This window comes from Elephas maximus, chromosome 17 (genome assembly GCF_024166365.1).
Source record: "Elephas maximus indicus isolate mEleMax1 chromosome 17, mEleMax1 primary haplotype, whole genome shotgun sequence".
In the NCBI taxonomy this organism is placed as follows: Eukaryota; Metazoa; Chordata; class Mammalia; order Proboscidea; family Elephantidae; genus Elephas; species Elephas maximus.
In genome coordinates this window covers 28,726,632-28,742,671 of record NC_064835.1, presented here as the reverse complement: position 1 = coordinate 28,742,671, position 16,040 = coordinate 28,726,632, and the positions used below count along the sequence as shown (strand labels likewise).

Here is a 16,040-nt window from a genome sequence, read left to right as displayed (position 1 = left end):
CCTTTCTTATTCTAAGATGAGGCACACCTTTTTCTTCACTTTGGCGACACAAATGCTTCTAAGCCTGGGATGGCATATAAAGTACAGTTTGTTATACAATACAAATTGCCTTCTATGGAGAAGTGAGGGAGATGCTCAAAGAAAGCCTCCTAAGTTAGAGAATCTCTGCTTCTCTTTAGTAAAGTCAGCCAGGACTCAAGGAGCAGCATTCACACCATTCTGAACTGGAGAGCCCCAAGAGATTTTTATGGCATGGGGGGAAGAATTGTCCCTGATTTGTGGGTTTAATGGGGGTGACACTTCACTGTTTTATTTATTTTTATTCTTGAGGAGTCCAGGGGTAGAGGAAGGAAATGGTGCCCTCAGGTGTTTTCCTGGGAACCAGGTGACCACTGAACCCCATCTTCGAGAGTTACATCAGCCCCTCAGGACTGCACTGAAAACACTGGAATTGTGTTGGCCACTAACTTCATCTGAAGATAGGAAGGAGATAGAGGAAGTTCCTCAGGGACCTGCTGATTCCTTCTGAGATCAGTGAGCTAGATAATCCTTAACAGTTCTGTTTTTAACCCTTTGGTGACCCAGTTATTTTCTGCTTTGAATTTTTTTTTTTCTTTTGGGAAACCCTGGTAGCGTAGTGAGTGGTTAAGTGCTATGGCTGCTAACCAAAAGGCCGGCAGTTCAAATCCACCAGGCACTCCTTGGAAACTCTATGGGGCAGTTCTGCTCTGTCCTATAGTTTTGATATGAGTCAGAATCGACTCGACGGCAATGGGTTTGAATTTTTTGTTGATACCATGTGTTTTCATTAATGGAAACATTCTGAGTCATTGACTGTGCCTGAATTTTTGGTAGGTAGTATGAACTTTTTTTTTCTTCCCCCTCCCACAAACCTACCTTAAGTGTTTGGTGATACATATGAAGTACTACTAATTACACCTCAGAGCCCCTAACCAAGTCTATTGATACATATGTGTAACAAATCAAAATTTTCAAAATTTCTGATGTTCCTACCAGAAATTCAGATACTGCATACAATACCCTGTAAAAATAGTCATTTGTGGCACATGCCCATTTCTTCAGTTTCAAACAGTCATAAAGGCCCCTGCCTTGTGGCAGCACACACTGTCATTGGTACAGTAGCTTCCCAATAAATCCCAGAGGCTGAAAAAGTTCATGGTCAGTGTGTGTATTGCCAGGCACGAAAGGGTTAACTTAGGGACTTGATTGTGTCTTTGCCAACGTAAAATAGTAAAGTGAGATTGAACCCGATTTATACTCCAACCGCTGCATTTTACTATCTTTTTTTTTAGTCGTTTAGGGATATAGAGGGGTGTGTGAGAGAGAGAATGAGGACAGTGGTATGGAAGAGAGAAAACGTTTGAAAACAAATGGCACTTTACTGTTTTGAATTTCAGCATGTATTCCTGTAAAGTGTCAACAGTTTTTGCATACACATTTATTTTTAGAGAAATACATGTTTTAAATTAAAACCACGTAGTATAACAACCACCAAACCAAACCAAATCAAACCAAACCAAACCAAACCAGACCCACTGCCGTCGAGTCGATTCCTACTCATAGCGACCCTATAGGACAGAGTAGAACTGCCCGATAGAGTTTCCAAGGAGAACCTGGCGGATTCGAACTGTGGATCTCTTGGGTAGCAGCCGTAGCACTTAGCCACTACTGCACCAGGGTTTCCATAACAACCACAGTCACTCTTTTATCGTAGGTTTGGATAGGAAGCAGAGATTTTGTGTCAGTGGTGTTTTTTGTAATTGGAAGTTCAGAGACTGACAAGATTTGATAATATGTGACCTGTGATGTTCTTTCCTTTTATTCTTTCTTGTCATTACTTTTATGTTAGTTTAGAATATTTTTGAGGAGCTCTGCTGGTGCAAATGATTAAGTGCTTGATTGCGAACTAACTGAAAGGTAAGCAATTCGAACCCACCCAGCAGCTCTGAGGGAGAAAGGTGTGGCAATTTGCTTCCATAAAGATTACAGTCAAGAAAACCCTATGGGGCAGTTCTGCTGTGTCAGAAGTTCTGCTGTGTCACCTGGGGTCGCTATGAGTTGGAACTGACACAACAGCACCTACCAATGACGGGATATTTTTAGAAAAATTCCTAATAGATTAGACAGTGAAAGTTGCTTTATGATCCATCAAGTACTTTAAGTAATTGCTCAGATTTACGTTTTATGTCTACTCTTTGCCTACCACGGTATAAGGATCTAAGCCATATGCCGATTAGAGGAAGTTGCCATCATGTGCCGTGGTGGTTGTGGGGGATAGCGGTGTACATTGATGTTCTCTTTATAGAAAACAACTTGACAGTATGTATCAAGAGTCTTACAAATATTTGTACTCCTTGGCCCAGTAAATTCACTTCTCAAAATCTCTCCCAAGGACATAATTAGAAGAGTGGTTAAAGATTTATGGCCAGAGATATTCATAGCAGTATTATCTGTGTTAGCAAACAAACATACACACGTATAAATAAATGAAAGTGCCCTAACTCTCCACAAGGGACTGGTTAAAGAAATAAGTACATCAGTTCAATAGAATATCTGCAGCCATTACAAATTATGTTTGTGAATAATTTTAATAAGGAAAAATGAACATAAGATAGTAAATGAAGGCAGAATTCAGAATTATTATATATATGTTATGATCACACATAAAAAGGATTAGAAGGAAATGTATCAAAGTACTGATGTGTTATCTTTAGGTGGTGGGATTGTGTTGTTTCTTTTTCGTACATTTATGTATCTTCCATATTTTTTGTGATGACTGCACAAATTTTTTTTTTAACCAATGAGTATAAAACTTTCTATTAACAATTTCCTGTTTGTAAAAGTAACATAGTTGCTGTAGAGTATGTGGAAAAAAAAAACTCAAATATTTTGTTTAAAATATCACAAGGCATTAGCTTAGCACTGGGCGTTTTAAGAAAATTCTAAAAGAAACACTGAAGTCTAAAAAATGACAATGTGGTTTAAATTAGAATTCTATTCAATCTAATATGGTTTAAATCAGAATTCTGATTTTGAATGAGAATGTTATGTATGCTAGAACAAAGGTCAAACGACCTTTGACAAGTGGCGTGCCAAAGTGCTGAGTGGTGTGTAGTGGGCTGGGTGTGCTCCTACTGTGCACCTTTTCCATGCTGGCCTTTGTTTCCACATCAGAAGAGAGGGTATGAGGAGGATGGGGTAACAACTCCCATGCAGAAGAAATTAAGGGTTGTTGTCTTCTTTCTGGAGTCCCTGGGTAGTGCAGATGGTTAAGAGCTTGACTACCAACCAAATGGTTGGCACTTTGAATGCACACAGAGGTACCTCGGAAGAAAGCCTTGGTGATCTCCTTCTGAACCGGAACACAGTTCTTCTCTGACATACATGACGTGGCCATGAGTTGGAATTGACCCGATAGCAACTGGTTCGGTTTTTACTTTTTGGTTTGTCTCCCTTGCCAAGGTAAAATTTATGAGTAAGAAGGGCCATGGTAAGGCCACAGATTTGTGTGTAACAAGATGGCGGGAGACTTGTTCAGTGACCCTTCTAGCCGTGGTCTTCTGTCTCCCACAAAGGACTGGGTATGACTATGCAAATAAAGGACCCGTGGCCCACCATGGGGCCTGGACAGCCAGCTGATAGTGCAAATAAGGTACATGGAAACCCTATAGGGGATTGGTCAGTTTTGCCATCTTGCTAGGCTTAAGGGGAGCCAATCCCAGAGGCAATAGGGGGACCTCACTACTATCAAGAAGAGCCAAGACCGCAGTGCGTCTTTTGGACTAGGGGTCCTTGTGTTGAAAACCCCCTAGGCCCAGGAGACAAAGCTATAACAACAGAGAAGGCGTGAGACGGCATGAAACGGTGTCAAGTGCAGCAGAGAAACAGCAGGAGAACCAGGAGACTGGCACGAGATGGCCCAGGGAGTGAGTTGGCTACAGCGGGTGTACTGAGCCGCTGACTGAGACAGCTGAGTGCCTTTGTACAGGAGGCTTGCTGGTGGGGTGTGGTGCCTTCAGAAACTTACTGCTGGACTCACAGAGCGAGAGCCTTGTGCCTCCAGGTAGAAGGCTTGCTGGTGGATTGGAGTGCCTCTGGGCTTTTGTTGGTAAAGCTAAAAAATTGTAACATTTGCCCAAGCAGGGCAGAGGCCAGGCCCAAGTGGAGGCCCAGGCTGGGAGCTCAAGGGCCCAGGCTGAGAGCAAAGGCCCAGGCCGAGAGCAAGGGCCCAGTGGCAGCAGCCAAGAAGAAGCTGTTCTTATTGAACAACTGTATCCCAAGTTGTTCCTGTTACTTCCAAGTTGATCCTAATCCTGAATTGTAACCTGTTACTTCCCTAATAAACCTTATAACTGTGAATATGATCCGTGAGTTCTGTGTGGCCATTGCAACGAATTATTGAACCCAGCAGAGAAGGTAGAGGGTACCGTGGGAGAGGCGGCTGGTGTCAGAATTGGTAAAAGAGTTGGAGGGTAGAGGTATGTCTGACCTCCACCTCATAGGAATCAGCCTTGGACTGACGACGATGGTGATTCTCTCTCCTCCCCGTGAAGTTAAATGAGAAGGCCTGACATCATCACAGCATTTTTACAGTTGTAATAAACTTGGCTAAGCGAAATTGTTCATTTCCCAGAACAATACAGGGGAAATTATTTTTTGTTTTCAGTTTCCGACAACTTACTAGTCAAATAGCAGTAACACCAATGTCATTAAGGGTTTCCTTTTTTGGCAAAGACAGTGCTTATGAAAATGACAGAGCGTTGGACAATTTTCTGGCAGCGCTAATGATGTACTCTGAAGTATTCCTGTAGTGTCATCTAACCCCCTTTGAGGTCAGTGGTGTTTATTTGTGGGGCTGGACCTGGGGTGCTGTTGGTGTTTATTAAATATAATTTCAAGCTTGCCTGACCCATTTAGCAATGGAATCCAGGTTGTTGTTCACGTTATCACAGTTCTCTCACAAACTGAGCAAGCTTGCCATGAAAATACAAACTACATCAACACATATTTAGTAAATGTCTGTTATGGCCATCAGTTCTTTCCAAACTCCAGAATCAACTGAGAGCGTGTTAAGAGCAAGTTAATAGATGGAATTAATAAAGGAAATTCCTATAAGGTGACATTGAGGTAGCAGTAATAAGCTGTGAGAATTTAAAAGACAGCTCTAAAGTAACTTAGTAGATCATGTGCTAGGGTTAAAGTTGACTCCGAATATTTGTTTTACTGCCTTTTAATAAATAAATAGTTGAGGAAAGACTTGGCAGAAGGAAGAAACAATCCTGCTTGTTCTCACTCTCCGTCAAGTGTCTCCTGTTAACAAGCTATTGGAGCGTTTGCTTTGCTTGACTGCTTACCAGCCCTGAGGCACTTCTTACCTTTGAACTGAGTGAGGCTTCAAATAAACCAAAAAAGTTTTCACACAGCCGGCCCCCTCCCCCAATTGAGTGGTATCAAAATCCCCTCTCCCACTTTTGAAAAGAGTTCAGCAAGATAAAATTTAAAAGGCAGTCCAGGACCTGGTAGTCTGTGACCTGTCCAGATAAACTTGAGTTTGCAACTCTTAGCTTTTGGAGTACCTGGCATAGAGAAGATGAACGAACCCTGGGAGGTCCTATTTGACTTAATAAAAGCCTTAAGATACTTTGCTTTGTATTACTAGCCCATTTTATCAGGGGTTAGATTTAACTTTTCTTTGGGATACGGGATGTGCGCATAAAAATCAGATTTCTAAAGTGCCATGAATATAATTCTGGCATTACACTTTGATGTGTTCTGTGGTTACAGATTCTCTGTGACCAAGCAGGAATGTGGGGAGAACTTGCAGACACAGTAACCACTCTTGGATCCCTAGCCTAGCACGGTGCCTGGCATATAGTACTATAATTTTGTAGATTCTTTTATCCTACATACAAATGAAGAAACTTAAAAAAGTAGCTAAAATATGCTGAATTCAGATGAGGTGGCAGTTTTCAAATACTATTCTTTAAGGTACCTCAGTGAATTGTATTAAATTAAGGTAGCGCCTACCTTCTGCTAGGCATTAGGAGTCTAGGTGGCGCAAGCGGTTTACAATCAGCTGCTAACCTAAAAGTTGGCTGTTCGAACCCACACAGCAATTCCGTGGAAGAAAACCCTGGCAAACTGCCTCCGTAAAGGTTGTTGTTAGGTGCCGTCACGTCGGTTACGACTCATAGCGACCCTGTGTACAATAGAACAAAACATTGTCTGGTCCTGCGCCATCCTCACAGTTGTTGCTATGTTGCACATCCAGACTTACCTTGGCTAAAACACAACTGTTGATATGATTTCTGCTAGGCATTAGGAGCCATCTCAATCCATCTCCCCTCCCTCAATCCATCTCCCCTCCCTTGTCTTCTTCATTTCAGTACATAGAGCTCTTATTCATTCTGTTGGACTAAAACCCGAGAGTTATCCTTGACATGCCTCTTCATCTCACACTCCATATCCAAGCCATCAGCAAGCCCTGTTGGCTCTACCTTCAGGATATCCCGAATCCAAACACGTCCCTCCACCTCCACAGTTACCTGCCTGATCTAACCCACCACATCATCATCTCTGTCCCGAGTGGTGGCGGTACCTCCTAAACGCTCTCCCTGCTTCCACTCCAGCCCCACTGCAGTCTATTTTTCATCAGCCAGTGATCTGCTTAACACATGAATGAAATGACATCACTCGCCTTCTCTAACTCTTCTAAGGACCTGCCATTGGATTTAGAATAAATTGCAGAATCTTTTGCATTGCCTTCAAAACTGGGTGTGATTGGGCCCAGCTTCCTTCTCTTACTTCACCCCATAGTGCTCTTTTCCTGGCTCCTCTCACCCTCACCGCAGTGGTCTTGCTGTTCTGCAAACATGCCAAGCTCTAGTATTCTAACAGACCCTGAACTCCGTGTTCTTTCTATATGGATCCATCTTCCATGAGCCTGAGCCCACCTTCTGAGAGGGGAAACCAATAGTACCTACCTCAGAAGGTTGTTGTGAAGATTAAATTAGTATATTAAAAGCACTTAAATGGTGTCTGGCACAGAGTAAGTACTATATCCCATACCCACTGCTGTCAAGTTGGGTACGACTCGTAGTGACCCTATAGGACAGAGTAGAACTGCCCTGTAGGATTTCCAAGGAACAGTGGGTGGATTTGAACTGCCAGCCTTTTGGTTAGCAGCCTGACACTTACTACCGCACCGCCAGGGCCCCAAGTACTATATAGTGTTAGCTATTGTTTTGTTATTGTTACTCTTTTAGGGAACAGAGGAGGTATGCATTTTGGTTGGATGCCTTTTAGATGTTTGTGAGATATACTGTATAAGTGCACTATGGGCTATTGAGTATAGTTGTTGGAGTGACCAGTGTGGTAAGGGGCATCCTGGTGCCTTGGAAGAGCAAAACTCTCTCTGTAATTAAGGAGTCTAGAGATTCTTTCGCAAATTCACTGTCTTGTGTTTGACATATCTGACTGCCTGGGTGGTGAAAACAGTTAACGCGCTCAGGGGCTAACTAAAAGGTTGGCGGTTCGAGCCCATGAGAGGAGCCTCAGAATCTACTTGTGATCTGCTTCTGAAAAATCAGCCGTTGAAAACCCTGTGGAGCACAGTTCTACTCTGTGGGGGTCACCGTGATTCACCGTGAGTTGGAGCTGTCTTGGAGGCAACTGTATTTTTTAATTTTTTATTTGCCGTCCTCTATACAAAGCTTTTCAAATAGGTGGCAGCCATCATACTGACAACTCTGGCTCCTCAGAGAAAATAATTCAACTGTTTTTGTGTTTTAGATTTTCTTCTTTCTAATGTTTTTCAGTGACTGAGGCCTGGGTGTTGCTGTGGAAGTCTGTCCTGCTGCTTCTGTAAGCTGGCGCTATGCATCCAGACCCTGGGTCCTTACAGACACTGCTGTGGAGCGCTCTTATGATTCTGGGCTCTTCCGTAAGTGCAGGTGAGTGTGTAAGAATCCTGTAAAAGACAGACTTTGACTTCAGTACTTTGTTAATAAAATGGTTTCTGAAGACATTTCTAAGATTTCTTTGACCAGCTACATGATTTAAAAACTGGGCTGATGAAGCAACTTCAGGGCCTTCACTTAGGTCTCCTTGTGGTGCTTCTGGGCATCAGCAGGCCCTCTGATCATCGTCTTTGTCATTTATTCCTTTTGTTGCCTTAAAAATAAATATTTTCCAGTCATGCATTTTTCAACAAGGGGACATGTTACAGATTTTAGCTAGGTGAAAATTCTGAATTTGGAAATTATAGCAGGAATAAAATGCTGACGGCATACCACCAGAGAGGAGTTTTAGAGTCAGGATAGCACTACTCAACTTGAGGTGAGAGAATTGAGTTCAAATCCCAGGTCTGCACCTTTTCCCATGACCTCGTCTAAGTTATCTCCCCGTGAGTTATTGAAAAGCTTAAATGTATTTATTGTTAAATGTATATCTAAGCACTGAGCCTAAGAGCTAGCATATAGGCATTTAAAAAAAAAATTTATATTTGTAGAAAGATGTGTATATAAGGTATATACAAATACAGTGGTGTTTATTCATTAAATAATATTTATTATCCATGTTAAAAATACCCATATAACCATATAAGATTTTTTAAGGGAAAAAATGATTTAGTGGTTTAAGTCCTGCTTTTGTTTTGCTAAACAACAACTTCAGATTCAGCCAAGGGGGGTACTTCCCTTAATCTTCATTTCTGATGCAATATCCTATAAAAGTAGATTCAACAATTTATTGATTTTTTTTCTCTTTTAAGTATTTTATTCTATCTGATTAACAATATTCCTGCCCCCCACCCCCTTTTTGGGAGGGAGGTCTGTTTTGGTATGTTACTACAAGAGTTCCCCCACCCCAAGTTCCTGGAGTGATAGACCTAACAAATAAAACTATTGAAAACACCAAATAAAACATTCAGATTGTTTATTACCTTTTTGTTGTTGTTAGGTGTCATTGAGTCAGTACGGACTCATAGCGACCTTATGTACAACAGAACAAAACAATCAATGCCCAGACCTGTGCCATTCTTACAATGGTTGCTGTGTTTGAGGCCATTGCTGCAGCCACTGTGTCAATCCATCTCTCTCAGGGTTGTCCTCTTTTTTGCTCACCCTCTACTGTACCAACATGATGTCCTTCTCCAGGGACTAGTCCCTCCTAATAACATGTCCACAGTATGTGAGATGAAGTCTCGCCATCCTTGCTTCTAAGGAGCATTCTGGCTGTACTTCTTCCAACACAGATTGGTTCATTCTTCTGGCAGTCCATGGTATATTTGATATTCTTTGCCAACACCACAATTCAGAGACATCAGTTCTTTGGTCTTCCTTATTCAAGGGTGCAGCCCTGTCTAGGCTACCTTATGTAACCTTATATCCAAAAAAGGATAGACTTTGTATGTCAGCTGCGGCTTCCTGACTTTCTGTTTTCTTAAAAGCTGAACAATATTTTATATTAAAGAGAAGTAGTGAGGAGGTGCAGTAGCCTTTGTTTATAGAATAACTTGCTCTCAAAAGTCAAATCCTTTTGGTAATATAGGAGAGAATTTTTGTTTTTGAAAGTCTTCATTACCTGTTTCAGATTCTAAACTTCCATTTCCTACAAGTCACTGCTTAAAAATAACACTTTGCTATTCCGCATTAACAGAATTGATATTTTATCTGCTTTATATCATACAGATTCTTGTCTATTCTATGCTGATTGTTAAGTCCTAGGCGGATTTTTTTTTTCCTTCTAAAAGTGGGCTATAAAAATGTTGCTGGAACTTTTACAGGGGTTAAGAACCATAGTATATATAGAGAAAATAAAGAATTGTCTTTAGTTTGAGGTGAGATGTGTTTAACATACTCTCTCTCTTTCCTTTTTTTCCCTTTTCTCTCCCTCTTTCCCACCTCCCTCCCCCTTACATATGGGGAACCTTGCTTGTAGACTTGACACCTTCTTTTATTTCCGAACCACTCTCTGCTGTCCAGAAGCTCGGTGGACCCGTGGTACTGCATTGTTCTGCTAAACCCGTGACAGCTCAGATCTCATGGTTGCTTAATGGGAAAAGATTGGATAGAAACACGGACCAGATTAAGATGCGTCAGGGGACTTTGACTATTCCTTCTCTTAACCCTTCCCTTTCCGGTTCCTACCAATGCATTGCCAATAATAGCATCGGTGCCATTGTGAGTGGCCCTGCAATGGTCTCCACCGCAGGTGAGTTTCATTTCATCCATGTTGTGTATGATGTTCCCTGAAATGTCCTTGTCGGTGATTGCGTTTCTGAATAGTGAGAAGAGCATCGGCTTTGAAGTCAGACACACCTGAGTTCTCATCCCAGCCTTGACTCTTGCTGTGAGTGTAACTTGGGGAGGTCAACCTCTGCGAACCCGTTGTCTTCACATATAGCAAGGGTGTAGAAATGATTTTTTTTTTTTTTTTAAGTTACACAGTAAGGCAGTTTTCTAATATGAATTCTCAATAGTTTTTTGTTTTTGAAGTTTTTAAAAGTCCCTAACTTTCTCTTTAAATTGTTGTTAAAATTATTGTCTAACACTCAGTTATTTCATGCAGTTCTTTATCTTCCTTTCACGTCTAATTGTTTTCTTTCCCTTGATTACTGAGTGATTTTCATTTAAGTAATTGGAACCAGGCTAAAGAAGCAGGAAAAAAAATAACTGACTGCAAGGAAAGGAATGTTGAGAATTGAACTTATGGAAAATCTGGAGTGAGTGGTTTTCTGAGTAAGCTTGAGCCATCTGCCTTTCAAAGGATGATGGCTTCCAGTAATGGAAAACTTCTTTGTAAGGGCACCCCTATTTACAGAACAAGTCTGGATTCCCCAGGAGCCGTGAGTTTGTCATAACTGAGAAGAGTAAATGTTTTTGCAGAGCTGTGACCCATGGACAGCTCCAAGACACACACTGGAGGGCTGGATTCCTAGTGGCAGCTGCTGAATGCTCTTTGCTTTGGAGATGATAAAGGGCCCTTCCACGCTTCCTCCATCTGTAGTAAACTTAAGCTGAGAGGAACCGAGACCCAAAGTTAACATACTCAGATAATTCAAACGATATTACTGCTGTGTTTTTTCATGTCCTAAGTTAATATGACAACATGAGTAGCTACAAACAGAATAACAGTGCATAGGAAGAGTGAGTTTTGGTGAGGGGGAGAATTGAAAAGGATTTATCTTGACAGAATGTGAGTAATTATGTTTATAGTTCTTGATGGTTCTGTATAAAGATGGTTCTTTATATATATAAACGCATACATATATAGTGTATATATATACACACACATATACATGTATGTATATATATGTGTATATATATATGTGATGTTTTAAGAACAATTTGATTTTCCTATAGTCCCCCGGAAGCAATGACTTCTGAAAAAGAGTGCCATGACTTTTTTTCTCAGTCCTCAGCCATGCATGCCTGACCCAGCTGCTTTGTGAGAAGAAAAGATCGCACTGCTCCCTGGGTTGGGTTAGCTGCCGCATGAGGCCATGTTGTAGATGTCGTTTCTGATTTTTTAGTTTTCTTTAGGAAAGAGAATCCAACGGGCATTTTAAAAATTTGTTTACTTATTTAATTTTTGTTTTAGTTCTTGGTGATTTTGGTTCACCAACAAAGAATGTTATTACGGCCGAAGAAAAAAGTACTGCTTTCATTGGCTGCAAGGTACCAGACAGTAACCCCAAAGCTGAGGTGCGCTATAAAATACGGGGAAAATGGCTGAAACATTCCACAGGTGAGACCTTTTATAAAAAGCCAGCGGACACATGCAGAACAAACAGCCTACTGTTCAGCTGTGTGTGGTAGGCACTGTGGATACAGACATAGACAAGAAATATTGTCTCTGCTCTCAGGAAGCCAAGTGGAAGAGCTAAGACAAAGGGTCACAGTATACAAATGATTCTAACTCAGTACCCACAGGGCTCGGTCCTGGAGCCGTTCAGGTCTCTACTCAGGCAACAGATAGTCCTCAGATAATATGCCCTGCCACTCTCTGTTGCCGTGAGTCAGCTTTACTTGTCTTCAGAGAATTCATCACACCTGACATGGTTTATTGCGTATCTGCCACTCCTTTCCCCCCGCACTGGGACATAACCTGCACCGGTGCTGTGCCCATTGCTTTGTCACTTGTGCCTTTTCCATCGTCTGGCAGAAAATAGGCACTCAGCACATGTCTGATGAAAAAAAAGGAGTGACTGAACAATGAATAAATACCATGTGATCAGCATTATAGGGACAGATTTACCCAAAGGGGTAGGGTAGTCCCTGGGTGGCCCAAACAGGTTGTGCTGGACTGCTAACCTAAAAGTTGGTGGTTCAAATATACTCAACAGTACCATGGAAGAAAGGCCTGGCAATCTGGTTCCATTAAGATGGCTGCAATTTGCCATCAAGTCTGTTCTGACTCATGGCAACCCCATGTGTTGCTGAGCAGAACTGTGCTCCATAGCGTTTTTGTGGCCGTGACCTTTTGGAAGCGGATTGGCAGGGCTTTGGTCCAAGGCACCTCTGAATGGATCTGACCATCAACTGTTTGGTTAGTAGCTGAGAGCTTAACAATTCATGTCACCCAAGGACTCAATTCCATTAAGATTACAGCCAAGAAAACCCTACGGAGCAGTTCTCTGTAACACACAGGCTTGCCGTGATTTCGAATCTATTCAACGGCAAAGGGGGGGGAGTTTTCTGGGGTTTTTTTTTTTTTGGTATGGTGGACATTGTATCTTTGTCTAAACATGTTTCTTCTGTTTTCAGTATTCTCAGTGAGTGGTCTATCATTAAAACGTTTGTGATGGATTTGATTTTGTTTCTTTAGTGCTTTTGGCTCTTTTTCTTTTCTGCTTTTCCCTCATTTCATGAATTTTCCTTGAGTGCATATGCTAGTCTTATGTCTAAATTTAAAACCTAGCTCTCCACCATCGGTAGTTTATAATTGTGTTGTGTGGCCTTCATTAGAGGGGAGGAGCCTAACTGTACTCCCCTTCTTCTTCTTCCAGATAATTACTTGATCCTTCCATCAGGAAATCTTCAGATTTTAAATGTATCATCAGAGGACAGGGGATCTTATAAGTGTGCAGTCTATAATCCTGTGACACAGGAATTGAAAGTTGAACCCATTGGCCGAAAGCTCCTTGTGAGTCGTAAGTATTGGGGAGAATAATGATAACTAGAAAAGCAAAAGTCTTCAAAAAAGTATTCCTTATAAAAAACTTGGGAAATGAGAGTTCATTTTTTCTTTTGAATTCTATTTGTTTATCATAGGAAAGTCTTCTTTAAAAAGAAAACACTAACACATTTTAGAATAAATAGTACTGTATATGTTTTGAAAATATAACAACTTTATAGAGGGGAATTTTGGTCAAGATGACAGAGTGAATATATGTGGAAAACTTTTCCCTATGCTCAGACAAAAAGAAAATTATGGTGAAAATATAACTTTATAGCAACGGTAAGCATATTGATGGCTCACTATGAATTATTTTAAAAAATGTATGTTTTCTTTGAACTCAGGTTTGTAGATTCTTATAGTTGAGTTGAGGTAACCAGTGCTGAAAGCGTGATAAGGTAGTGGTTTCTGAACTTCTCGAGAGCTCTACAGTTCCAAACTGCAGATTCAGAAATATCCTTAAAGGACCACAAAATGTTTTAATTTTGGTTCTCAACTATAAATGATTTCACTACTACATAGGGCCTTGTGGTGTAAAGAAGAATAAATGGTGCAGTGGGGATGCTCACAGCTTTGCTAGAGAAGAGATTGAAAGTGAATTCTTAATAAATTTTGATTTTCTTTTCTTTTTCCAGGTCCTTCTTCAGATGATTTTCACATTCTCCACCCCACCCTTTCACAGGCACTAGCTGTTCTTTCGTATAGCCCTGTAACCCTGGAGTGTGTAGTGAGGGGGGTTCCAGCTTCTCAAGTGTACTGGTTGAAGGATGGCCAGGATGTTGTGCTGGGAAGCAACTGGAGAAGGTTGTATTCTCACCTTGCCACAGACAGCATTGACCCAGGGGACGCTGGAAACTATTCCTGTGTGGTGGGAAACAGATCTGGAGACCTAAAGCATGTGACGTACATGGTGAATGTGCTGGGTAGGGTGTTACTTACTACATTTTTTTTTTTTCCAGTCAGGCTGTTTGGCTGATCTAGTGGGTGTTTGATTGGAAGATCTATTTGTAAACTAAAAATGAAATAGAGCCTATCTAGAAATACGTATACCAGTATCAGAATAAGCTTTTATTTTTCTTAAGGACTGCTAAATTATTCAGTATTTCTAGGTGGCACAGAACATCATTTCACAAGAGATATTCTTGGGAACTTCACCCCCAACTGCTCACGTAATGCAGAGCTTGTTTTCTCTTCAGGGCATGGAGGAAGTAAGTGGAATAACTAGGAAAGACTCCAGGCTATATTAGTGTGTAGTAACCAGCAAGCTTAAGAAAGACACGGTGCTGACTTAGAAAATGCTATCTCAAAAAGAAATCTCTTTCATCTAATTTTCCGTTTTGATAGACTGTCACCTGTATCTGGCTCACTCTGAGGCTCATAAAACTTGCTTTATTTCCACCCACATCTCTATGCATACTCTCTCTCTCTCAGTTAGTCCTTTCTTTTCCTTCCACGTATCTGTGTCACTCTCATGTGTGGCAGCAGTGAATGTTTTCCTCTGTCAAAACATACGAAAACCAGAAAAAAAAAAATGGAGAGGAAGTAGATTCATAGTAAATATGATTTTTGTGGCCCCTCTGCATGTGTCTAGTTCCAACATTGGCCTGACGTCGGCCAGCAGCACTAAAATTAGCCTGCGTGTATGGCAAGTAGACTTTCAAATTAGGTGATAGTCAGGCTTGGGCTAATACACATAATGATTTGATTTGGGCGTGTGCTACAAATTGTTGATGATTGATGAGCTTCTGGGTAGCAAGTGACTTTAAAGGACTTAAAGGAAGTTTTCTGCACAGTATGCACCAAAACTCAAAGTAGAATTGGCCTTTGAATAAACATTGTTCTGTTTTTGCTCTTGTTTAGTATACAGTCCAGGGAAACTTTTACTTTATTTCAAACCAATTGCATGAAACAAATGCTGAGAGAAGCTCAGGATTTGAAACTGTGTGTGTGTGTGTGTGTGTGTGTGTGTGAATATTTGTGTGTGTTGGGGGGTGGTGAGTGAGTGGGTGGAGAGATCTATAGAAAAGACACCGTAACTTATTAGTAAATAGGGTTTATCCTATTAGAGGAAAGTGAAAGCTCATTTCTGGTTTTTTCTTGATGACCACAGCATGTGGGAGAATGTGAATAAATGCAGCTTGGCTTCAATGCGTTATTGGTAGAGAGAAGATTTTATATGATGCATATAATAATTTAAAAAGTACATCTTGAGGACTAGAGTTTAATTTGCGTGTTTTATTTTCAGAACGTGCTTCAATTTCTGAAGGACTGCAGGATCAGATGGTGTCTCTGGGTGCCACAGTACATTTTACCTGTGATGTTCATGGAAACCCAGTCCCCAATCGTACCTGGTTTCACAATGCCCGGCCCATTCATCCTTCCCCACGACATCTAACCACAGGCAATGGACTGGAAATCAGTGGTGTTACCATGGAAGATTCTGGGCTGTATCAGTGTATAGCAGATAATGGGATTGGATTCGTGCAGTCTACGGGGAGACTTGACATTGAAAAAGGTAGGCTTTTAGGTCATGTGACAGAGGAGATTTTACTTTATCACTAGAATTTTGTTGTGGTTAAGAATTAAATCATTTTTATTAAAAGAAAATAATCCTGTCACCGTAGTAGAACTGTGTTCATTTTCCTTTTTTTTTTTTTTTTTTTCTAGTTTCATATAGACATTTCTCTGGCAAGCTCATTAAAAAAAAAATTTTTTTTTTCAACAGATGCTACCTAGTTTAAAAGGGTTTATGGTAAAAGGTCTCCCTCTCACTCTATTCCTCAGTGAACTGGCTCCCCTCTTCAGAATTAACTAGTTTGATCAGTTTCTTGAATATCATT

The 16,040-nt window shown here is 41.0% G+C and overlaps 1 protein-coding gene across 4 annotated transcripts in view; it reads left to right on the top strand.

The window, feature by feature from the left end:
• The window catches only part of CDON (cell adhesion associated, oncogene regulated), a 129,020-nt gene that overhangs the window by 40,491 nt on the left and 72,489 nt on the right, over positions 1 to 16,040 (top strand). For all 4 annotated transcript variants that reach the window (XR_007513578.1, XM_049856452.1, XM_049856451.1 and 1 more), the window contains exons 2-7: positions 7,839 to 7,973; positions 9,961 to 10,233; positions 11,623 to 11,769; positions 13,031 to 13,174; positions 13,836 to 14,123; positions 15,446 to 15,715. Coding sequence is in view for 3 of the 4 variants with exons in the window: in XM_049856452.1 (XP_049712409.1) it covers positions 7,898 to 7,973; positions 9,961 to 10,233; positions 11,623 to 11,769; positions 13,031 to 13,174; positions 13,836 to 14,123; positions 15,446 to 15,715 (1,198 nt within the window). In the remaining variant the exon portion in view is untranslated. The remainder of the gene's footprint in view (positions 1 to 7,838; positions 7,974 to 9,960; positions 10,234 to 11,622; positions 11,770 to 13,030; positions 13,175 to 13,835; positions 14,124 to 15,445; positions 15,716 to 16,040) is intronic.